General features: G+C 41.9%; 1 protein-coding gene across 1 annotated transcript in view; it reads left to right on the forward strand.

The window, feature by feature from the left end:
• The window catches only part of chd7 (chromodomain helicase DNA binding protein 7), a gene marked incomplete at its 3' end in the record, with an annotated part of 62,670 nt that extends 38,859 nt beyond the window's left edge, over positions 1-23,811 (forward strand). Inside the window, exons 12-41 of the mRNA XM_029524631.1 lie at positions 213-334; positions 848-1,091; positions 2,314-2,490; positions 2,689-2,832; positions 2,916-3,014; positions 3,157-3,331; positions 3,418-3,634; positions 4,060-4,255; positions 4,347-4,514; positions 4,641-4,820; positions 4,934-5,044; positions 5,965-6,176; positions 7,705-7,904; positions 8,055-8,214; positions 10,728-10,817; positions 13,924-14,027; positions 15,474-15,603; positions 15,883-15,998; positions 16,300-16,720; positions 16,891-17,099; positions 17,249-18,199; positions 18,517-18,683; positions 19,593-19,847; positions 20,482-20,649; positions 20,782-21,006; positions 21,122-21,337; positions 21,608-21,748; positions 22,386-22,490; positions 22,621-22,801; positions 22,958-23,811. Coding sequence (XP_029380491.1) covers positions 213-334; positions 848-1,091; positions 2,314-2,490; positions 2,689-2,832; positions 2,916-3,014; positions 3,157-3,331; positions 3,418-3,634; positions 4,060-4,255; positions 4,347-4,514; positions 4,641-4,820; positions 4,934-5,044; positions 5,965-6,176; positions 7,705-7,904; positions 8,055-8,214; positions 10,728-10,817; positions 13,924-14,027; positions 15,474-15,603; positions 15,883-15,998; positions 16,300-16,720; positions 16,891-17,099; positions 17,249-18,199; positions 18,517-18,683; positions 19,593-19,847; positions 20,482-20,649; positions 20,782-21,006; positions 21,122-21,337; positions 21,608-21,748; positions 22,386-22,490; positions 22,621-22,801; positions 22,958-23,811 — 6,738 coding nt within the window. The remainder of the gene's footprint in view (positions 1-212; positions 335-847; positions 1,092-2,313; positions 2,491-2,688; positions 2,833-2,915; positions 3,015-3,156; positions 3,332-3,417; positions 3,635-4,059; positions 4,256-4,346; positions 4,515-4,640; positions 4,821-4,933; positions 5,045-5,964; positions 6,177-7,704; positions 7,905-8,054; positions 8,215-10,727; positions 10,818-13,923; positions 14,028-15,473; positions 15,604-15,882; positions 15,999-16,299; positions 16,721-16,890; positions 17,100-17,248; positions 18,200-18,516; positions 18,684-19,592; positions 19,848-20,481; positions 20,650-20,781; positions 21,007-21,121; positions 21,338-21,607; positions 21,749-22,385; positions 22,491-22,620; positions 22,802-22,957) is intronic.
• Between the last annotated feature and the right edge of the window lie 1,819 nt (positions 23,812-25,630).

Here is a 25,630-nt window from a genome sequence, read left to right on the forward strand (position 1 = left end):
TGTCTTCTCTGGTGGATGGCTCCTAATGAATTTGTTGGTCAGATAGTCAATGTTAAGTACATGAGTAACTGAAGGACTTTGAGCTCTAAATGCTGCTGTGAAACAATTTTATTTTTAAATCCATTTACTTCCTTTTCAAAATCATAATATGTAGCATTTCTAATTTGTGATCCTAATTGTCATTTAACATCATTTCACATTTTTGTGCTTAGGATCGGCCTCCTGCAGCCGACTGGAAAAAACTAGAGAGCTCCAGAGAATACAGGAATGGCAACACACTCAGGGAATACCAGCTAGAAGGCCTAAACTGGCTCACCTTCAACTGGTACAACTCGTAAGTCACCAATAAATTTATCTTGTTACAATTAGTGCCCAGGTTCTGACAGTGGCAGTAAAGATTGAAGTTGAGCTTAGAACCAGGTGCGTTATTTTGTTTCCAGGGAGTGGGTGTTTTTGTCACAAATTCTCAAGTACCTTTGAAACAAACGATTTAATCAAGGACAGAAAAAACTAAATTCAGTGATTTATGATTATTTTTAAATTCTATTTATTTATTAATTTGTTGAGCATTTGAGTATCATATTCAATGACTAAAGTGCAAGCCAACCTATCCGATTTGGAAATTTCCAAGCAGCATTAATAAAACGAGGAAAAATCTTTTAGTTCATTTAGATAATGATAATAACATTCATCCAACAGTCATGGAGTTTTACAGCAGGGCCAACATGGGACTTCTCTTTTTAAACTATTATATAGGCTAACGGTTGAACAGTTAAGTGAAGTATGAAAAGCAGAATCAACATGCTGCCTGTGTGTTTAACTATTTTACCTGTCTTCTGTCCTCCAGACGTAACTGTATCTTGGCAGATGAGATGGGTCTCGGGAAGACCATTCAGTCCATTACGTTCCTCTATGAGATTTACATGAAGGGCATAGAGGGGCCATTCCTTGTCATCGCCCCACTCTCCACTATCCCCAACTGGGAACGAGAGTTCAGGACCTGGACTGAGCTCAATGCAGTGGTCTACCACGGCAGCCAGGCAAGCCGAAAGACCATCCAGGCCTACGAGATGTACTTTAGAGATGTGCAGGTATGACACAAGCAACAGATAATTATCACAAAAGTGGATTTTATAAGAGAATCTTGTCTATCATTAAATGATGATCAACTAAATAATCATAGCTGGAAAATTGTAATGAGTGAATACCAATGTTATGAACTTGTGCTTGTCAGGCATTCCAAAATGTAATTCTCGGATTCCAGTAACCATTGAAACATGAACTGGGTTGACACACAAAAGTGATGATTGTGGCTATTGCTTTGATAATATAGTCGGATGGGAAAGTTGTGGAGAGAGAGCGCGCAGTAGACAGTTCACCTCCAGGCCAAGATTTTTTTTATTTTCATAGACTTGTTTTTTGCCCACTGAGGTCAAAGTATAAATCCTATGCTATGTTAAACAGCTAATAAATTAAAAGAAATGCATATTTACTGGCCATGAAAAACAATTTATTAGCTTTATTTATTTTTATTTATTTTATTTAATTTTTTTGATAAAGTCAACCCAAGTTGGGGTTAAAAAAAATAAAAATAAAACTAGCAAAAAAACCTGGGTTTACCTGCTAATTGTGGAGGGGGGAAAAGGGTGTAGAAAATTGGCACCAGCATTTGTAGAAGATCTGGTGCCAAGTGCTCCGATCATGAGTCCCCTGTTGGCTGCAATTTCAAAACCATTTTATTTTGCTTTGTATTTACCAATATCATCCTGCAACAGGGACTGAAGCAGTAAAGCTTTGCACTTGTGCTTTTATGCTATAAAAGTCCACTTTCCTCTCCAAGCTTTGTTTTTTGTTTTATTTTTCATTTGTCTTATTGTAAGTGGCCTTTTCTGCAGTTAGCTGCTGCAGCTATATTTTGTTTTAGACTATGAAAAGGGGTTGGGTTGATGCAGAGTTGAAGGCCACGGTTTTTGTTGTCAGATAATGAAACGTTAACCTCTTCATGTAGAACTTGTAGCTTAGTACTTGCATCTGAAAACTTGAGACAACACAAGCAAGTTGAACACAGTCAAAACCAATCACACCATTGTTGACTGCAGATGGTGGGACTTGATATTAAGTCTTAATTTCAGAGCATTTCTCTGCTTTTCCTGACAAATTGAGGAGCTGCTGTGGCCCAGTTATTACTGACCTAAAAGCTAAAACTGTTTTAGCTTAACAATGTAAGATAGAATAAAGTTGTCAAGAACTAACATTTTGGATTATTTTTAATGACCTTTATTCTTTTGCTGCTTTCTAACTCTTTCCCTCCAGGGTAAGATAATAAAGGGAGCGTATCGGTTTCATGCCGTGATAACAACCTTTGAGATGATTCTGGCGGACTGTCCAGAGCTTCGCAGCATACCATGGCGCTGTGTGGTGATAGATGAAGCCCACCGTCTCAAAAACAGAAATTGCAAACTACTGGAAGGACTCAAAATGATGGACATGGTGAGTGGGGAGAGGAATAAAGGAGTTGGTAAAAGAGGTGTGAAAGCTTTTCAAACTTTTTACAGTTGAGAGTTCAGTTATATGTTAAAATAAGAATTAACTATGTCCTGATAATATAATCTCACCTTCTCCGCTTCAGAGGTGACTGATCAATTTTAGAAGCTCTAAATCTGTCTTTCCTGTCTCGACTATTTCCAGGAGCACAAAGTCCTGTTGACAGGAACTCCCCTCCAGAACACAGTAGAGGAGCTTTTCAGCTTACTCAACTTCCTGGAGCCTGAGAGATTCCCATCTGAACAGACATTCATGACTGAATTTGGAGACCTTAAGACTGAAGAACAGGTAAACCAACAACTAAAAAATAAAATAAAATAAAAATTTGCAGCATTCCCACTCCACGTGTTAACACCTCTTGTGTGTTTCAGGTTCAGAAATTACAAGGTATCCTGAAGCCCATGATGTTAAGAAGACTGAAGGAGGATGTGGAGAAAAACCTGGCTCCTAAGGAGGAGACCATCATTGAGGTAAAACTCAGCAAATTACAACTATTCAGTTGTTCCGCTGTAAATCTGAGGAAATGAACATCATTTTGTTGGTTCATCTCGTGTTTGAAATGCTGCTCATCACTCAAGAAATAAAAGCTGAAACAAATGATGTTGTTATTAGGTGGAGCTGACCAACATCCAAAAGAAATATTATCGTGCCATTTTGGAGAAGAACTTCTCCTTCCTATCCAAGGGAGGTGCAGGAGGAGGAGGCAGTGGGGGAGCCAGTGTGCCCAACCTTCTCAACACTATGATGGAGCTGAGAAAATGCTGCAACCACCCCTACCTCATTAATGGTGCCCACAGACTCTTTGACAACTGACACAACATTGCAATACAGAGACAGTAAACCTAATGTTTACTGCTGTTTTCTGTTATTTAGGGGCAGAAGAGAAGATCATTGAGGAATTCAGGGACACTCATGGAGGTGGTGCCGATATGCCAGACATGGCCCTCCAGGCCATGATCCAGGCTGCCGGCAAGCTAGTGCTCATTGACAAGCTGCTGCCCAAACTGAAGGCTGGTGGACACAGAGTCCTGGTCTTCAGTCAGATGGTCCGCTGCCTGGACATCTTGGAGGACTACCTGATCCAGAGACGGTAAAAATGTGCATTTAAAAACAAATAGTAAATGAATAGTAAATCAGAGAGTCATGATCACTATATTGTGGCAATATTCTCATCAAGGCTCTGTGGTCCTATTGTCGATCCAGGCACAAAGATATTCTCTGATAATTAGACTGATAGGGTACTTACATTTACCTAGATGACGCAGTTGATTACTTTATTTAGTTACTTCTCTTCATCCCCTATGGGATGTAAAATCTCAATGAGCTCTGTTACTTTCTGTCCTTGACAGCACGTTGAGACTCATTCAATAACAAGTTCTTTTCAGCTCTTGTGTCAAAGTGCTGGACCCAGTGGTTTACAGTGAGCAATCCTATTGACACAGCTGAACTGAGTGTAGAGAGATATTGCTTGTAAACTAGAGTGTTAGGATTTTATCTTTGCAAATCTCTGTGCAGATATCCTTATGAGCGTATTGATGGCAGAGTTCGTGGTAATCTTCGGCAAGCAGCTATCGACAGGTTCTCTAGACCAGACTCCGATCGCTTTGTTTTCCTATTGTGCACACGAGCTGGAGGACTGGGCATCAACCTGACTGCAGCAGATACCTGCATCATCTTTGACTCTGACTGGAACCCTCAGAATGACCTGCAGGTACAAAATTACTCCGTCAGCCATTCTTAGATCTGAACTTGATAAGTCCTCACATGAAACTCATGGGCTGAATTTTAAAATCTCTCGTCAGGCCCAGGCCAGGTGTCACCGTATTGGCCAGTCAAAGGCTGTCAAAATTTACCGACTTATAACCAGGAACAGCTACGAGAGGGAGATGTTTGACAAGGCCAGCCTGAAGCTGGGACTCGACAAAGCTGTGCTGCAGAGCATGAGTGGTCGGGAAAACGCCAACAGTGGGGTAAGACTCATCCGACAAGCACACATCTTCCCAGTTTGGCACCTTTCAGAATCTTCTTGTTGTAATTGGCTTACCCATTTGCAATCACACATTTGTCCTGGAATTAAACTCTTTCATCTGGTACAGGTCCAGCAGTTGTCCAAGAAGGAGATCGAAGACTTGCTGAGAAAGGGAGCATATGGAGCTCTCATGGATGAAGAAGATGAAGGCTCCAAATTTTGTGAAGAAGACATTGACCAAATCCTGCAGAGACGAACCCACACCATCACCATTGAATCTGAGGGAAAGGGTTCTACATTTGCTAAAGTAAAAACTTTAGTCATTCTAAACATTTGAAAAACATTTGAATCACACACACTGGCTTGTCTCAATAAGTATGACTCTATGGCATTGACTGTCATCTCTTCCTCTGTCTGCAGGCCAGTTTTGTTGCAACAGGCAACAGAACAGACATTTCGCTTGAAGATCCAGACTTCTGGCAGAAGTGGGCCAAGAAAGCTGAGCTGGACCTGGATGCCATCAATGGACGAGTAATGCACACATACACACATACATTTGCAGCTGTACATGAATACCTTTAACACAAGTACCTGCATTGTAAACCCCACTCATGAATACAACTATAATATAGCCATGAAGCCAGTGAGAGAGAACATCACACCACACATCCATAAGAAGTCTTGCAAATACGCAAGTCGTGGTGTCTCCTCCTTGAAGGGGGTCTAGTAGTGGTAATTTGTTGAGGAGAGAGGTGGATTGATAGAGAGAAAACAGCAGGGAGGCAGGGAGAGATTAATATTGACAGTTGAAAATCACCTCTTTCGTGTGTGTGTGTGTGTGTGTAAGCTGCTTAGCTCCACTTAACAGAGCACAGATGCTTGGAGGGTACAGAGATATCACTTAGGCAAGCACTCAAACACACACAAACAGAAGCTCAGTCACATTCTTGCACACACGCATCCTGGTATTCTTCCTTTCCTTCTTTCTTTATATTTGCCTACTTGTTTTCTCGGGACCCTCCACTGACACACTTACAGCAGCATTTTATTTATTTATTTATTTTATTTATTTATTTATTTTTTTTATTTTTTTTTTTTTTTTTTTTTTTTTTTTGTGATGATGGAAATGATTTCAGTGCTGTGAGATTATTCTAGAACCAACTACTGCCCTATTTGCACAAATTAATGGAACTCAAAGGGGAAAATCTTATTAATTGAATAAAAATGTAATTCATTAGACAACATAATAACATGGGGATGAGTATCCAATTAATCAGATTTGCTCAAAGCTGCTGTATATTCACATGATTCACAGAGTTGAAATTTACTAATAGGCCTCATCGTAGGAGTGTACCATAACATATTTTGAAATTTGGGACTCTAATTGAAACCTGGTTCATGCTAAAGAACAAACAGTACAGACATAATGTTTTCTATGAATTTCTCCCCAGAACACGCTGGTGATTGATACACCCAGGGTGAGGAAGCAGACTCGGCACTACAGCAGTGTCAAAGAGGAAGAGATGCTGGAATTCTCCGAGCTGGAGAGTGATGAGGACGAACCAAGCAAACCCTCATCCAAACCACGACGACCCCAAGACAAAACACAGGGCTACCCTCGATCAGAGTGCTTCAGGGTGGAGAAGAACCTGCTGGTCTATGGGTCTGTCACACACTCAAGTTTCCTACTCAAAAATAGTAGAAGATTGAGTTTTTTTTTAGAGTAAACACAAGAAACTTGTGCTGTACTGTGCTGCAACAAAGTATAACTAAAGTAGAACCTTCAATGGAGGAGGGAGCAAACGGCAATGAGCTTTTGGTGGGTGCAAAGTCCTGCATCAGAGTCTATCACTCTGTTAAATGATACAAACCTGCACTTGCAGTGGTATAGCACACAGAAATCTTGCTTCTCAAGGCTATTGACACACAACCCATAATCAGCTCTGCTGTTGACAAAATCCTGCTTAAATACACTCGAGTGAGCATGCTTGACGTCAATCACACACTGATCTTGGAGAGCATGGGACAAGTTTTAATCGCACATACAGACAGCTGACTAAAGTTCAGCATCAGATACTTTGTAAAACAATGTAATTATTTATTGTATCCAATTTCAGACAATTCCTATCAACACTGTATTTAAGGAGAACTAAATAAATTTAACGAACTGTGCAATTATCAGATCTATTTTGCATCAAATCTTCAGAGATAGCAGTGTACTGCACACAGAGGCGAATTGACACACTTACCGCAGATAGTGATTATCTGGTGAACAGGCCATTTTCATGGCTGATTTGGCGTGCGTGTGAGTGAGCGAGAGAGAGAGTTTTACTAGTGAGATGTCAGCATTGTTATGGTTACAGTCTCGTCTTGTTGCCTCAGGCTGTAGGACACACTGACAGAGCCCATCCTCTCTGCTCAGCGCACTGTTGTCTTTTCCCATCAGCCATCTCTGTCTTACTCCCCCTCATCCCACCCTTTCACCCTTTCTGAAATAGTCCAGTGTAATACTGGTTCACATGGTTCAGTGATGATTGGGGAGCAGCAGTGGAAAAATTTCGGGAACCAGACCAACACATCAGCCTTTAGTGGCTCAGTCTCTGGAGTTGGTGGTGGGGGGGAGACACACTGACAGAGAGAGATGAGAGCTCAGCAAACATCAGTGTATGTTCCTGGGGTGTTGTAGATGTATCTGATGCAGAAAAAATGATTTGGGCTAGTGTGGATACTCATGAAAGATCAGGGTCATAAGAGTGATTTCTATGGCTGAGAATTACAACAGTCTGTCAGTCACTGTATCACAGTTTCCCTTTGTGTACAAAACACAAAAAGGAAGTTATAATCAAGAAAACTTAAATTTTGCAATACTTGGGCTTTTTGTACTCATTGTTTAAATTGGTAAAATACCACTGTGAAACATTTACTGTCTAAACACTCAACATGACATTTGCATTATAGGATGTCATTTTATATTATAGTAACATCTTTTGTCATTTCATATTTTGGAATATTTTTATTTTATAGTCTGTATCTTAGTATATATTATTGAATTATACTCATGGGTCATAGTGCCATTGTTGCAGAGTTCTCTGTTCTGTTTAACCAGTGCTTTATGCTTGCTTGTATTTGTTTAAAACCAGGTATAGACAGATGCATGCTTAAAGGCTCATCTCCTCTTTCTATCTCCTTAGTTGGGGTCGGTGGACTGACATCCTAGCTCATGGTCGCTTCAAGCGCCCCCTAAAGGAGACCGACGTGGAAACCATCTGCAGAGCCCTGCTGGCCTACTGCCTGCTGCATTATCGTGGAGACGAGAATATTAAAAGTTTCATTTGGGACCTGATCACCCCAAGTGAAGATGGGTCTACCAGGACACTGACCAACCACTCGGGTAACACTGATAGACACATCTGACTAATCTGATCACATTGCACTTCAGGAAAATAACACTTAAAAATGTACTCCTTAAAATGGCATTTGACATTTTCCACTAATGTCTAGTCTCTCAAAAACAATTTCAATGAATTCATCCCCACACCAGGTCTCTCAACTCCAGTTCCTCGGGGTAGGAAGGGTAAGAAGGGGAAACCCGCAGTGCCCCCTCCACAGACTCCACGAGCTGATTGGCTGGCCAGCTGCAATCCTGACCACTTATTGCAAGAGGATAGCTATAAGAGACACCTGAAACATCACTGTAACAAGTAATAACAGTAACAACACACAAACATACACCCTACCCCTGAAACACCCTGAGCTAGTAGCTGAAATGGTGCGCCATTAACAGTTTCATAAAATTATCATAAGTGTCATAAAATTACTGAGAACTTTTATGAATACCAAACTACTGTAGACAGAACTGGGGCTTTCAAACCAGGACATGCACACGTTGCAGATATGATTTGTGTCCATACCCATACAAAACAACTTAAGAAGCAGCAGCTGCCCCATCTTCATTGCTCATACACAAATTTAGTTTGTGGTCAGTCCTCTCTTATTGTCAGGGTTATCTGCTTCCTCAGCCTCCAGATTAAATTCTAAGACTTTTTTCCTTCTTTCTTGAGGGGCTAAGTTTTGTTTGTTTGTGTGTACATGTTTGTGTGTGTGTGTGTGTGTGTGTCTGGCTTTGTGCCAGGCCAGGTGCTAGGCAGGCAGACCTGTTGGAAGTGGGTGAAAGACGCACACACACAAATGCACACACTTGGGGGTGATTATGTGGTGCCATCTGCTAGGCTGAAGCACAGCGTTGTGTGGCTAATCAGGCCTGGCACAATGATGGATGAGCAGACACAGCCTGCCAACAACCACACACACTGCAACTTGTCCAACTTGCAACTTGATGCACTAACATTGCAGAATGAGTTGGAAATTACTGTCTTTAACCTCCCAAAACATAACTTTACGTTCCCTTCTTGCAAGCACAGGTCTGTATCCCTTCAGTTGTATTTTAGGCCTTTACTCCTCCTCCTCCCCAGCTTCCGATCCCCACCCCTTCTTCTCTCCCCCTCACTGTTATTGGCATTCAATCCTGGTGACAAATCTAGTGACAAATGTTTACAGTGAAGCAGACCTCCCAGAGGTAAGCCTGTCCAGTGTTGAAGATCAAATCTGACTATCATTCTCTAGCCTTTGACTGAATGAGAATCTGGAGGAATAATGCCCTTTTGCCAAAGCAGTTACGCTTTTTTTCAGTATGTCCTTGGCAACACGATTAGACAAAAAGCTCCTCATTAATTTGCACCAAACTTTCTGGAAGGGTGCGGTCATGGGCTAAAGATTAACCATTTTGGAGCAGACCTGGGAGTTTTTCCAATTGTAACTTTGTAACAAAGTTTCCAAATTATCAATATTTCTCCTTGGTGGATCGATACACTCTACTGAGAACCTTTCAAGGTCTTATAAAACATGTGTAAGTCATACACACGAGATGCCCATCTATTTTACCATAACCCTTTTACATTGCATTTTCTTCTGGTGGCACATTTGCACTGCCACACTTCAAATTACCCCAAGTTCCCTATTAGAGGAATTCCAGCGGTTTCTGTCCCATTTATAGTTAAAATAAGCAAAAAGTCTAGTCTATTTTTTGTAACCTGTGTTTCAGCTGAAGACAAGCTCAAAATATTTTCCATCCCACTTATTCATTATCAAAGATCCAAGACCTTTTTCAAAGTGTTAAAGGAGGTAGGGGGACACTGTTCTGGCGATGCATATCGGGCAATTCGCGAATGAAGTTTGTCCAAACGGAGTTGGCATAAGTCACTGTCCACGATGGTGGCCCGCAGTACAGAGCAAAGGGAGGATTACTGTGCAGAACTGTCTCTTGGAGGTGGCATAAAACCCCAGAGTAAGTTGCAATAAAAGATTCAGAAGTGACACATGCACTTTTATTTACAATTTATTAATTAGTATCGATACTTGATTAATCGATAGTCAGATGATTTGCGTGTGATCAACGTATCGATACTTCCATCCCTAGTGGTCAGCCCGTTCAGGAATTCATGAAAAGCAGACACTGCTGGCTCACAAATATCTCATCACTCTAGGTAACATTGAACATAACAAGCGGTCAGCTTCTGTCTCAGCAGCTGATGAGTGGCCACTTTACTAAAAAAAAATAAATAAATAAATTGAGTGGTTTCTAAATATGATGTAGTTGGTATTTTTATTTGTATATTGCAATCTGGACACTACATCTACTCTTTAGTTTAAATAAACACATGTTAAGTATTTATATATTGCCTTCTTTCATGAGATTTTTGCCCCAACAAAATGAAACACAATAATGAATTATTTTTTTGTGGTTAATCTAAATTTATTCACAGCGGTCATGAGATTAATCTGATTTAAAAATTAGAATTTTAATTTTAATTGACAGCCCTAAATGTTATTCAACAAAAGTAAAGAAAGTAAGACATGAATTGTAGAAATTGATTACTTAACCTGAAAACAAAAAGATTTTTATCAAAAATAAAAAGTTTTATCGAGGTCAATTTAATCTTTATAGCCCAAATGTCCCTCAATAGACAAATGATCTGAAATAAATGAATATATAAAATGACTAAGTGGACAAAATGCCAAAAAATTGCTAATTCCACATTTTCAGTTTTTCTTTAATATGAAGAAAATATTGAATTGAAAAAATCTAATTGACAATTCAGATTTAGAGCACTAAAGAACATCTTCACTAACCTTTTTCTGTATTCCCTTTTCTCAGGGTGTTGCTGAGGGTGAGGATGCTTTATTACCTAAGGCAGGAAGTCATAGGCGATCAGGGCGAGCGCATCCTGGAAGGAGCTGAATCCAGGTTAGTAGCTGCCCCATACAACTTCCTGTGTCTTTCGACTTGGGCTGAGGAAGTACTGTTTCTCTGTACTAGATGACTTTTAGGTAAAAGTAATTGAGGGGAAAATAAGCTTGTATCACAGTTTAATAGGCTGATGCTTATTTCTTTTGGTGTCTCAGTGACGCATGTTGATGTGAAGGTTGGATATGCTCCTCACCTTGAGTATTTCCTAGATCTCATATTGACAGCTCCTTCACTGCCTCCTCAATCTGTTTCTGTTGCAGCCCACTTTTCTTGGCATCTATCCATCTTTCTTTTGCTCTGCAATGTATTGCAGCCTGTGATCATCTCCCATCCCCCTCTCTTCCCCCTTTCACCCAGATGTGAATGCATTTATAATTTGGAGCACATGCACTTCCCATTGATCTCAGCCACCCACTGCCCCACTCCCCTCTTACCTCCCCCACCCACTGCCCATTCCCCTCCACCTTCCCCCGCCCCACTCCCCCACTCCCCTTCCCCAACCCAATGGCTACTGTGACAGACTGTGTGTGTGTGTGCGCGTGTGTACGTGTACCAGACATGAGCATACGGGGCGCTATCATGCCAACATATGCCAGGGGGATTTAGCATGCCAGTCTTGGCGCGCACGCGTGTATGTGTGTTGCCAAGGCCGCGCATGCTGCTGTTTGCAGAGATAAGAGACTATTTCCCAGTTTCTTCTTTCCTCCTGACACTGTCATACTTTCTACTCTATTGTGTATTGTACCGATTTCTCTCCATAACTAGCAAGAAGCACCATTTTCTTTTTTTTTTTTTGTTTTTTTTTAAACTCCTTTTGGTGGTGGTGTTTTGTTTGTTTGGTGCTTTCATTCTGAATTTATCCTTTTTTCAGTTCTTTATTTACTTGCATAAATTATGCTATTCCTGACCAAATATCTGGTTTAGACTGGATAACACCTCCAAACTTGGCAATGTATTCTGAAAATAATTTAAACAAAGAGTCAATGCTTCAGGAAACCACATGAAAGGCTGGGAAAATATGATATTTATAAATGGAAAGAATTAAGGTTGACATTTTGGGAGTAGAAATTGTAGTTAGTATGAAAACTAGGATTCGTCACATTTAATTCTGAAATCTTAGAAAGAATTAGAAAAATCAGACATTCAGTTCAACATGTAATTCCCGTCATTTGGCACGTTTAGTTATGTCTTCTGCAAAGTTCCCAGTCATCTTTTCACTCTGCATTGCTAAAACTCTATGGTTATGGTGTTATGAAGGGGTGGATTGGGGTTTCATATTGTGCAAAATTAATTTATTCTTATCCAATGATGAATAACATTATTTAACCAGGTTTTATTATCCAAATTGTCGAGTATAACAGTTTTTGTTTTTGTTTTTTTTTTTTTTTGTTTGTTTGTTTTATCAAATCAAATCAGACTTTTTTATATAACACCAAATCGTAACAAAGTTACATCAAGGCACTTTACATGTAGAGCAGGTCTAGACCAAACTCTTTATGAAATGATTTAGACACCCAACAGATCCCCCAATGAGCACGCACTTGGTGACAGTGGCAAAGAAAAACTTCCTTTATAGAAATTATTTCATCTTTTAAGTGGCCTATTTGTCTGCAACACCATTTTAGATTGCTTGTGTAATTGTAATTTCAAATAGTTTCTTCATGAATTCCATACAGCATAATTTCAATGAATTTCATACAGCATCATATGTTCCTGCCTACAACTGTTTTGAATATCCCTACTCTACCTAACTTTGCCTACACCCGTACCCTTTTCTCTCTATAGCCAAAGTCTTCATTATTCACTAAACCAGTTATGTATGTTTGAAAGGTTTGCTCACCAGCTGCCTTTATACTGGAGTGATTGTATTTAATATGCATCCTAACCATGCATGTGTTGTTTTTGTTGTTCACCCTCTTTGAATCTGCTGCTATTGGTCCTGGTGCTGACCTTAATTTGTCAGGCACTCTCCAAGGTGCTGATTTTGGGAGGTGCTGGGGAACTCTCCAGCATCTTTTAAAGCCCTCACACTATTTAGCAATCTCATTCCCTTTTTTCTCACATGTTGACAGCTACTTTTCTTAAAATAAAATTGTGGCCCAGTAGCTATAGCTGTTTTCACCTTTATTATGCTCTTGAAATTGGACATGCTCAGTAGGTCGATATTTTCAAGCTTCAAATTAAGTTTGTTGCCTTGACTGCCTTTGAACTCATAGGCATTACTTATGACAAGCATTGTCTCACTCACAATGAAGAACTTCCACTGCAACAATCTGTTGTTGTGTGTAGCTGTTTGTGTAACATAAACTATCAACCTCTGCCAATAGCCAGCTGACTGACCAGTGACTCTGTTGTAGTATTGCTTTGAAGATGATACAATTGAAATTGTTTTGGTGCGGAATGACACTCTTTAGCAAATAAAAAGTTTCAAGACATTGTCATTGGGCAGCACAGTGGCATAGTGGTTGGCACTGTTACTCCCATTGCTTGTTCTCCCCGTGCCTGCATGGGCTTCCTCCCAGTGCTTCAGTTTGGGTTGGCTGGGGACTCTAAATTGTCCGTATGTCTGAATGTGAGTGGTTGTTTGTCTCTGTCTGTCTCTGTGTGTTGGCCCTGTGATGGACTGGCGACCTTTCCAGGGTGTACCTTGCCCTCACCCAGTGTGAGGTGGGATTGGCTCCAGCATCCCCTGTGACCCGGAAAGGCATAAGCAGTTGAAAATGAATGAAGACATTGTCATGGCAACAAAAGATGCCACTGAGCACTACTTCCTGTTTAGATCATTAACGCTGTAATTAGGTGCTGTTTTAAATTGGAAGGTTAAACATTGACGTTTTTCATCATTTGTACCAGGGGTTAACAACAGCTATGTCATGCAATTGAACACAGCTGTTCACAAATGATTGAATACTTGTTTTTATCACCGCTTGGCAGCAAACAGTTTGTACAATTTGATTACAATGAAATGGATCATAATCTAATTTCCGTGCTTCCCTTTTCTCTTTTCCTCATTATGATTACTGAAATACAAGACTGAAGCAAATTGAACACATTGCTAGTTAAGTTTGACAATCAGTAATGTGATCTGTTTGTCCTGCCACAGTGAGCTGGATATCTGGATTCCCCAGCCTTTCCATGCTGAAGTCCCAGTTGATTGGTGGGACAGTGAGGCTGACAAATCCCTGCTCATTGGTGTCTTCAAACATGGTAAGAGATGCGCTTAACCTACATAGACCTAAATCTTCTAGCATTACGTAGAACAAGTCTAAAAGACCAATGGAAGTGGCATATATGCTAGTTAGCATCATTCAGGCAGGGCAGACATAAACATGTCACAGTCAAATTGGATAAACATATACAAACACAAACCGCCCACTTCTGCTTCCACCAGTCGATTGGTGTTGCTATGGCAATCACAATAGGCAGCTGTTAGACTCAGTGTGCTACCAGAACTATGATTTCTGGTTTCACCACTGGCTACAAGTGAGTGTGTGTGCTGCACGTCCAAAGTCTCAACGCTATAATACATTTTTACATTGCTACATTTGCAAGATGTGCCAGTTTTGCTAGTGTCCTTGTGACCTCCTTTTCGTTGCAGACAGGGTGACTAAATGTGACTCCCAGGGACAGACAGGCAAGGCTAATTGTTTTGTGTGGATGCCCTCATTCATATGAATTAAGAATAATTGTCATAATTTGTCCATCATTGCCCCCCCTTATGGTTCTATTAGGACACACACACGAGAATACAAAAGGACTTGCCCATAGTTAATCATAATTCACATTTACTATGGAGGCTTAGGGGAGGGGAAGGGCAGACACAACTATGAGGGACAGAGAAATAACAGCATTCTTCCTAACTGAACTGTGATGGTGTGAATGGATAGTGGGATGGAAAAGGTTGAGGACGAGGTGGTGTGATTCTGTGGTCATGGTCCCCTTTGCTCCTCCTCTCCTTTATTCTCCAGCCACCTGTCCTCTCCTCTTTTCTTCCAGTCCTGTCTGTCTGTCGTCTTTTTACCACCCCACTCCCCGGTCCCGCTCCTCTGCGTCCCACCCCTCTTTGCCAGTGTGTCTCAGTAGGACCTGCACATTCTAATCAGTTCTGCCTCAACGCCCCTAACGGACATAGACCCACACACATACATACATATACACACTTAGTTTTTCACACCAACTAGCTCAGTTTCACAGACATGACACACACTCTTCATCTTGATCCTCTTTTGCACACACCTATCTGTCTAACTTTCTGCCTTTCTATCTGTCTTTCTCGCTGTTTCGCTGACACAAATGAGCACCTCCAGGCTCACTTGGATAGGCACACACATGCAGAACAGAGGCGAGAGTACATACACAAAAACACACACACAGGCTGTCTGTCTTGTCAGCAGCTGGGTCCTGGGGTCTGCCCTTCTGCTGCAGTTTTTGTCTATTTCTTCATTTAATGTGAATGCCATGTGTGTGGCATAACTGTGTACAAGTGATGTAAAAGAGACAACCTCTGTCACCCTCCTGTTGAGGAGTTTGTGTATATTAATGTGTCGATTTGTTAACCTTCTGATGTGCACCCCTTCTTGAATACTAAATTGTAAATCTTTACACCTTGACAGACACATTTCTGTAATCCTCACCATTTTTCATCTTCTTAAGGTTATGAGAAGTACAACTCGATGCGAGCCGACCCCACCCTGTGTTTCTTGGAGAGGGTTGGCATGCCTGATGCCAAGGCTATCGCCGCTGAGCAGAGAGGCTCTGACATGATGGCAGATGGTGTTGAGGGGTAAGAGAGTCAGCTTCACTGACCAAAAGTGTCTTTGTTCCCCTTTGCTTTTTTTTTTTTTTTTTTAAGGGGGGGGTCTGTTTCGAGTGTTAATCTGACAGATTCTGAATCTACCTGTACTTCTTACTGTCAAAGCAAACAAATGAAATAACCACAAATTTTCCATTCTGCCCAAAAAATGTCAATGACGGGTGATGACTCTTGCATTTCATTGCTTTCACTGTGTCCAATCTTTCATAACATTCAGCTAATTCTTTCTGTCCCCTGACTCCTTTACAGTGAGGATGAGGATCCAGAGTACAAGCCACTACGCATGCCTTTTAAAGATGACATAGACGACTTTACTAACTCTCCACTGGATGACAAAGATGACACTGTGGAAGTGGAGACTGAAGGTAAAAGATGCATAAAGAATGGGTAAAAGTGACTAGTACACCTACAATATTGAACATGCATTTTATTTGAAATGACTTAAGGGTCCAAGGCAAGTATTTAGCAGTCATTGTCTGGAGTGCCAATCTCATGGCAGTGTATTGTCAGCATTTACATTTGCACAAATAATGACTGAAAACCACCAAACTTGTGGCTCTGGCTACAGTGAAAATACCATTTTATTATTTCAGATTTTTTTTTTTTTTTTTTTTAATGCTGCAGCTGTTCAGCTTAAACCTTTGCACTTTTTTTTCTTCTCTATAGCAAAGTCAGGTGAAAATAGTCAAAGTGCAGCTATTGTGGGTGGAGCTTCAGGCATCAACGAGCGGCTTTATTGGCCAGCTGCCTCAGCTCTGACAGCTCGACTGCGACGCCTTATCACGGCTTACCAGCGTTCAAACAGGAGAGAACAACTCCGCCAGGAGGCCCTCAACCGACCTGACGGCCGCCGTCGCCGCCGCAGGGAGTTCCTGCCGGCCATCTCCATGGTTACTGAGGCAGGTGGAGGGGCAGCTTATATCCAAGATGGAGCAGCAGTCTTCATGACAGAAGGAACACCATATCTGGCAAAAGGAGGTGCTTACTTTGCCAAAGGTGGACAGCTAATACCAGAGACTTCACCAGTGTTGACTGCAAGCTCCCTGATGGCTGATGGAGCAATGTACTACAAGGAGAGAAGGCAACGGTAGAGTTGATGTTACATAATTAGGTTTATTTAACAATAAAATATTCATATTTAATGAAGTTTAATGAAAAGAATCAGGCAGCAGTGAAAGCATTTTAATATGGTAACTGGATCTTTTTCTCACCCTTTTTTTTTTTTTCCCCCCTCCTGTCCCTCTCCCTGTCCGTCAGATGGACTCGTCGTGAGGAGGCTGATTTCTACCGAGTTGTTTCGACCTTTGGTGTTGTTTTTGATACCCAGCGCCAGAAATTTGATTGGTCCCAATTCAGGGCCTTCGCCCGACTGGACAAGAAAACTGATGAGAGCCTGGAGAAATATTACTACTCGTTTATCGCCATGTGTAAACGAGTCTGCAGAATGCAGGTCAAGACTGAAACAGGTAAGGGGAAATGTACATTATCTTTGAGTTTACTGGAAGGCTTCCTTTCACTAAACTGTAGAGATTAATTAAGTTGCATGGCAGAAACGTGTTGAATGTTTTATTAAAGACTTCCTCCGTTTTTTGTTTTTTGTTTTTTTTACCGTCAGAACTCCCAGACCCAACCCTGATCATCGACCCTATCACAGAAGAGCGTGCTTCTCGGACCCTCTACCGTATCGAGCTGCTCCGACGTATCCGAGAGCAGGTTCTCACCCACCCCCTACTCTCTGAGCGCCTCAAGCTTTGCCAGCCATCTTCAGACCTCCCAGAGTGGTGGGAATGTGGCCGCCACGACCGTGACCTCCTTCTGGGAGCCTCTAAGCATGGTGTGAGTCGGACAGATTATCACATTTTAAATGACCCTACTTTGGACTTTCTTGAGGCCCACCAGCGGTTCACAAGCCAGCGTGTGGCTGGTGTCAACACAGGAACCCAGGGAGAGGGCACCAAATTTGGAATGGGAGCAGAATGCACCTCTGCTCCTCTCCTCACCTCTGCTGAGGTGGAAAGTGCTGCAGCTGCAGCTAATGATGTGAAGAATGAGGAAGGGAAGGTGGAGATGGAGCTGAAAAAGGAGGGAGGAGATGCAGACAGCAATCCATGTACAAAGACTGAAATGGCTGAACCGGAGAAAAATGTGGGAGACGTTGGGAAAGATGAAGCAGCATCTTCACCAACAAAGGAAGTCAAGAAAGAGGATGAAGAGGCCCAGCCAAATGAAGAAATGGACAGCCAAGAGCTGAAAAAGGAGCAGAGTAGAGAAGAGAATATTCCAAAATCATCAGTAAAAGAAAAATGCCCAACAGAGGACAAGAGTTCAATTCCTGTTGACTCCTCAATGGACCAGAAGGAGATGATCGTAGAGGCCTCAGAGCCTCCTAACTCTTCTCCCAAAGCACAACCAGACAAGAAGACTGTGGCTGAGGAGGATGGAGAGGAGGAAAACCCAGAGTCTCCTAAATCTCCAAAGTCAGCTGACACAGAGAAGAGCCCAGAGGAGGAAGAGGAGGACAGGATGGATGAAGATGACAAATCAGAGAAATCTTCCCAGGCTGAAGGTAAGTTCATTGCATTGGCATTAACTGTGAAGTAGTCAATGTCATTGATTTAGGGGGAGGTAATGATTAAACAGTTTTTTAATTGTACTTTTGAGTGTTAAGATCTTCGTTGTTAATCTGTTCATTTGTCCTGGCTTTCGACCACCATTGTTGCTGATACCATGTTTGGCCAAAGGCTTATTTCTGGTGTTTTCCCTTAGTGACTTGCCTATCTCTTAATGAGCCAGGGGTGAGAAAATAAAATGACTTTGGGCCTTTGATAACAAATTGGAAACCCTTTTTAAATAATCACAGAATAACTTTCCTTCCCTTCATAGTGAGTGCTGCATCAGAGCAGAAAAACTTTGATGAGGAAAGTATTGCGTCTCTGAGCACATCGGCCCGTGATGAAACCAGAGATGGATTTTGTCCTGACGATCTGCCAGAAACTTCTGCACTACAGGCCTTACAGGACCGCACCTTTGCCTTCTCATTCTGGCCTAAGGTGAGTCTTAAAAAACAAGCCAACAGGCCATTGTAAAACCAAAAAGCATAGTATCCACTACCTTCAACCTCTGGTTCCAAATGTGAACAGCTCCAAATTTTATTAGGTCTCAGTCAAGAACTGTGATAGCTAGAAAATAAATATCACCCACACCTCACCTATTAAAAACTGAAAAAGGGAATGGTCATACCCTCTGAACCACTGTAAGGAGGATTTAAATGTGAAAAACCTTCATGGAAAGTCAAGAAGAAACTCAAGATGTACTTTGTCATCAGTGAACTTTTTTTGGTGCATGGGAGCATACATAATGTATAATATAGGACTGGCACTGGCAAAAACACAAACAGTGACCTTAGGCCAAATTAAGTCAGTGAGCATATAGCAAACACATAAAATATAATGTATTAAAAAGTCCATATAATAGTATTATTCAAAAAAAGAAAGAATTTGGCAAATGGCAAGTGAAGACTCCCTCAAGGCTACTTTTTCATATGTAGCAATATATAGCTAGGGATAAAGGAGAATTTAAAATGGTTAGCTTTGCATCTGATGGCTCTAAAATGCCTACCTGAAGGAAATTAAATGTGAGAAGTCATCTGAGAATCTACCTGCCAAACAATGTTCATGAAGGGAATTGAGTGGCTGGCTTTCACTTCAAAAGCAGTTTTTGTTATGTTTTCTGGGCATGACAGTACCTTTTATAATGATTGCAAAACCAGCAAAGTAGGAGCAGTTGATCAGGATCAGATTGCTTCACAGTAACAGACTTTCAAATAAAGCTGCTAAGAACTACATTATCTGGAATTGCAACACACACAAGCCTGTTTCAAATACAAGCCATAGAGGTACAGCGATAATGCAATTTTCAAGATTAATGTCTCACCTCTTTCCGTTTTCCCCATTCCCTAGGATCGAGTGATGATTAATAGGATGGATAACATCTGCGAGGTGGTCCTGAAGGGCAAGTGGCCTGTCAACAGACGCCACATCTTTGACTTCCCCAGCAACCTGTTGCCAGGCCATGGCTCCGCTGTAACCACAGCAGCTGTAGCCACGGCAACTGACAGCCCACTGCAGAGGCGGAGCCTGACCGAGCTGACGATGGCGGGCATCCATACACCTTACAGTGCAAGTGAAGATAAAACACTATCACCACAAATTCATGTGAGTTTTCGCAAGTACGCAAACTATGGAAATGGACCTTTGATGTGATTACCCTGCAGGCAAACCTCTGCACCAAAATGATTTCACAGCAGAATCAATTCCTCTTTCAAAAAGTGAAAATAATAACATCAGTGGAAAAGATTTGTTGCAGGCTTATCAGTTTTAACTAAATGTTCTTATCTGCCAACTGAGTACATTTGATAATGTGCATGTGTATACACTGCCTGACTGGAGAATAGATTGGCTGCCACACCGTTCTCATCTTGTCTTTACAAATATAGATTAAAAATAGCGACGCATATACATTTGGTGGTGCCTTAAATTTTGGTTTTATTGTATAGTATCATCACCATAAAGCATCTTTTTATTTATTAATTTTTTTTGTGCATGTTTGTTTTAAGCACTGAAACATGGAGTAATGCGGACATGAAGTACCTTTAAAATTAAAGCGTAGTAGTGTGACTATTGTCTGAGTTAGTTGTACCATTTTAGTCTTTTAGCATTCAGTCTTTAGAAGTGAAGATGCTGCTACTGTTACTAGCACAATTTTTTTTGTTGAATAAATAACATTAGGAAAAACTCACCAAATTTTTGGAAGGCAGACACAAGTGTGATTGTTGACCTGACGCTGCAGGAGGGCGCTCTGAGCCTGACAGTGCCGAGGAGGAGAAGGAGAAGGAGAAAGATTGAGATAGAGGCAGAGAGGGCAGCCAAAAGACGCAATCTTATGGAGATGGTGGCTCAGCTGAGGGAGAGCCATGCTGCTGCAGAGTCGCAGAGCCAAGCTATAGACCTCACCAAGGTACATGCATGCACTCCCACCAACGCACTAGTGCATCAGATTGAGTCATTAAAATCAGCTATTGGAAATATTTTATAATTGACTATTTACATTCAAAGTAATGAAAGCTACCTAAATGTAATGTTTTTGCAGTGTGTGCAGCAGCACAAGACCTCGTCCTCATTGGCTGGATTCCCCAGTGCCTTGGGCACCTCCCTCAAGGCCCAGATGGAGTTGCTGCAACAAGCCCCGCCCTCTGGACACAGAGCCAATGGTTCACTGGAGGCCGACCTGCCCATCATGAGAAGGAGAAGAGGCCGCAGGAAAAATGTGGAGGGCCTCGAGTTGCTGTTCATGGGCAATAAGAGAGCTGGAGGGGTACAAACTGGACTAGTTAATTTTTCTGTGTTGCACACTTATGTGGTTATTCATTATATACAAGTATCTATATAAAATCATTTTTTTTCCTCTGCATCTCTTCTTGGATATTCAGGATGATGGTGACGGGACAAAGGTTTCAGCTGTGGAGGGGACTCTGGATGCTGCCCGTCCCCACAGGCCCCTTACCATCCCTGAGCAGAGTCCCAGTGCCAGATCTCTTGCCTCTGGCAATCTGGAGGAGGAAGAGGCTGCAGTTTCAAACAAAGAGCTGGGAGAGTGGTTGAGGCAGCATCCAACATACACCATGGACATGGCTGGATTGACACCAGTACGCCCCCTTTTTTCCCCTAGCTTCCTTTCATCTCCACCTTTAGATTTTTGTTTGTTTGTTTATTTGGAAGTTAACTATTGAATTCTAATCCTGTGATAACTATCTTTGTTCAGTTTTGCACAGTACAATCTATTACAAAGTAAATTCCTTCCACTTCTTTTTAAAAATTAATTAGGTGTTTTCATTTGTATTAACTTAGTCATATGTGCCTCTTTTTTTCTTTTTTTCTTTTTTTTCTCTCTTCTTTCCCCAATCCTCTTCCTACAGAAAAATGAGGAGTTACTGTTGTCTCAGTTTTCAAAGCCCAAGCAGAAACGCCATCGTTGTCGAAACCCCAACAAGATTGACATCAACACACTGACCGGAGATGAGAGAGTGCCTGTGGTCAACAGACGCAATGGACGCAAGGTAAGCAGAAAGTAGTCAGACCCATTTACGTTCTGCTCACTTGATTGTGTCATGTAAATGTACTGTTATGTTGGTAAAATTCCTGAGAGTTTTCACCAGGATACTACAACATAAAAAAAAAAATGTAAAATTTAAAAATTAAAAATACTGTTAAGAGACAGAAGACCAATGTAGTGATGGGATGAGTTCAGGACCAGTCTCTTTGATTGGGGGGTCCACACTGAAAGATACACAATAAAGGCAGCTCACACATTTTGGGTTTTATTTTATTTATTTATTTATTTTTATTTTTTTGGAAGGGGGGGGGGGCAGGAAGCTGTAGTTATATTAGTTATATTGAAGTACTACATTAACGGCATAAATACTTTTTTAAATTAGGCAAATTAAAATGTTTTTTTTGGTTCATATGTTGGATAGTTAAATGTAAAGCTGATAGGCAGCAATTATGTTATTAAATGGAATTTCAAAGTTCCTCCTTGTGTGTTGATATTTTGTTTCCACGTGCATTTATTTATTTATTTGTTTAATAATTTTGGTTGTACTTTTTTGTGTTTTTTGTTTTTGTTATTTTGTTGGTTTGTGTTTGCTTTTTATTTCCCCCACCAAGAGAAACTCATTTCATCCTCCTGTTCTTTAGATGGGTGGGGCCATGGCTCCACCAATGAAGGAGCTGCCCCGATGGCTCTTAGAGAACCCAGAGTTTTCTGTTGCCCCTGACTGGACAGATATCGTCAAACAGTCGGTTAGTAAGACAAATTGTTTATTTTTCCTACTTTTGTAGAAGACGTCTCCGTTGGTCTGAAATTCAGCTTTTTATGGCCCCTGCTGCAAGATCCTCTATTGCCTTCTAAACTCAGTCCTCTTCCACACAGGGTTTTCTCCCGGAAGCTATGTTTGATCGCCTTCTGACTGGCCCTGTCGTCAGGGAAGAGGGCGTCCGTCGCCGTGGACGGCGACCCAAATCTGAAATTGCCAAGGCAGCAGCGGCCGCCCAGGCTGCTGCTGCTGCTCAAGCTGCACAGGCATCACTGGCCACTGCTGCTTCATCAGCAGGTACAAAAAATTTGTCAAATAATCTCCATGCATTTCTCATAGTTTCACATTATTGTATTAACCCTCCATCCATCTTTAAGAGAGGTGACTGTTTATTTTAATGTCAGTTTGTGGGGGCCAGCTTAATTTTTACCCTACATTTGTATCTGTCTCCAGGAGGCATAAACCCTCTCCTATTGAACAGTCTGTTTGGAGGAATGGACCTCTCCTCTCTCCAGAGCCTCCAGTCTCTCCAGCTGGCTGCTGGTCTGATGGCCTTCCCTCCCCCCACCGACCCCAAGCAGGCTGCTGCCAGTGCTGCTGCTGCCTCCATGCTGCCCCTCATGCTCCCCGGCATGGGAGGCCTACCCAACATGGCCGCGGCCCTCCCCAACATGTTCAGCCTAGGCGGGCTGTTTGGTGGAAACCTGGCGACAGCCACAGCTGCTGCAACCAACTCCACTGTCACTGCTACATCAGGGAACACAAACGGAACAATGGAGGGAGAGGGAGGAGAGAGTAATGAAGCAGTGACAAAAAAGCAAAAGAGAGCGGATGAGGGAAAAGACAGTGAGGGCGGAGAGAAGGAGGTGGAAGAGGAGGGTGAAGGAATTGGAATGAAGAAGGCGAAGAGGAAGATGGAGAAAGAGACTGAGGAAGGGGTGGAGAAAAAGGAGAAATCAGTTGATGTCACTGCAGCGCCTCAGATTCCTGCTGTTGATACATCAGCTGAGGCATCCATCAACGGCGATGCCACAGCCCTGCTGGCTGCAGCTGGCATGTCAGCTAATTCTCTTGCATTCAATCCCTTCCTCCTCTCCACCATGGCCCCTGGCCTCCTCTACCCCTCCATGTTCCTACCTCCAGGCCTTGGTGGGCTCAGCTTGCCCAGCTTCCCCACTGCCTCCACCCTAGCTGAGCTGCAGAGTGCAATGGCTGGAGCGCTCGGAAGTAACACCCTGTCCACAAATGCCCTGAGAGATGAGGAGGAGAAGGAGACGAAAGCTACAGGAGAAGAGGAGGAGGAGGAGGAGGAGGAGGAGGAGGAGGAGGAGGGCGGAGGAGAGAGTGACTTGGCTGAAGAGAAGGAAGTGGGGGAAGTAGAGGAGGAGACAAGAGGCGAGGCTGACGATTCAGTTCTAGAGGATGGTGGTATGGAAGGAGAGGAAAATGAGACAACAGCATCTCCACAGAAGGACAAGAGTGACTAACATAAAATACAAAGCTGACTGGCCTTGAACATTTCCTCACTTCTGACCACCTCTTCCACCTTGCCACGTTTACATGCCTCCACCAGAAATATCCAAACAACAAAGAAGTCCTGTTTTTTTGTTTTTTTTTTTTTCTTGATGTTGATGATTTACTCTCTTCTTGTTTATTTTTCAGCCAGGCATATTTACTATGCGCCAGAGAGGAAGAGGTGTATGTGTTAAGTTCAATCTTTGATTGATAGTGTAGTCAGGGTTCTCACAGCCGCTCACTCAGAGCTTGGCTCCTCTTCAAAGATTCTTTCTATCTGGATTCTCTTGACGTTTCTATTCCACAATCCCTCAAACCGGACTTCACAAGGTTTCAATAGTGCTATATTATTATTATTATTATTATTATTATTATTATTATTATTATTATTATTATTATTATTATAATTATTATTATTATTATCATTATTATTATTGCTGCTTTCAGCTCTCAGATCTATCTTTTTTTTTATAATTATTATTATTCTCACCTCCTTTGTCTGGACTGTTTTGTTTGTTGGCAGCGTCTTATCAATAAGTGAAGAAACACCTGCTGCCGCCACATCTGTTCTCACAAAAACAGCATTACAGCTAACACAGCTGTCTGTCTGACAAAGCTGCTGCAAGGAATTGTGGATAATGGAGTTGAACTGTTCTGTTTCAGAGCAGGTTTTTTAGTTCTCACATATCAGACCAGGTAGAATCTGTGGAGGAAAAGGAAACTAAACTGGCTGAAACTCAGTTTAGTCTCACACACTGACTAGCAAAACACATGCATCCAAACACATGCTTCACATACTTGATTTGTGCACACACATTCAGATTTCCTCCACTACACACACTAACCCCCCCCCCGTTTGTCATGTGACTGTTTTTTGGGGGACTCCCTACCAGCTGCGTTCCTTTGTGTATGTGTGCGTGTGTGCATGCACGCTGAACCAATACTGTGTTAACCCAGTCCCACACTGTTTGAGTACCAATCTTGAGTCTTTCCACTGCCGCATCTGAATCCTATCTCCTTATCGAGGGCGCTGGTTGTTCCTCAGAAGCGGCAGGCAGCCTGGGTCTGCCACCAATTGGGCACTCTGATTGGTCCATTGCAGCCACTGAACCCCAGCCGTCCTTGTTTGGAGGTTTTTGTGAATGGATTCGGAGTGGTTGTCCACACAGGGATGTGAGGTTTCAGGATAATTCGTTAAAGGGGGCACAGGAAATGGTTGCTCCCACATTAAAATCCTTTTTCATTTTAACATTTGTTCCTTCACATCCCAGTAGTTCCAGACCAAGTGCTGCTCCCTAGTGATCCTCTCTTGAAAGACTGTTGTTCTAGTCACACACACTGACACCAAGCCTGGCCAAGACAGGGCAGACATTTTCCAGAGTTGGAAATTCACAACTTTCTCTATGAAGTTCAGCTCTGGTTAAGTTTTAAATACTTGAAAAAGGGCAGGAGGTGTTTGGTTTGTTTCCATTCCTGAGGCCAGTTAAAGTGTCTGAGATAAATCAAGCACTGCCAGTGGTTCAAATATTTGAAAGTACATTCTAACACACACTGTGGCCAGGTCTTATTAATATTTGCTAATACAGCCAGCCCAGCAGATGAAGAGAGAGA

Source organism: Echeneis naucrates, chromosome 17 (genome assembly GCF_900963305.1).
Source record: "Echeneis naucrates chromosome 17, fEcheNa1.1, whole genome shotgun sequence".
NCBI classification, from domain to species: Eukaryota; Metazoa; Chordata; class Actinopteri; order Carangiformes; family Echeneidae; genus Echeneis; species Echeneis naucrates.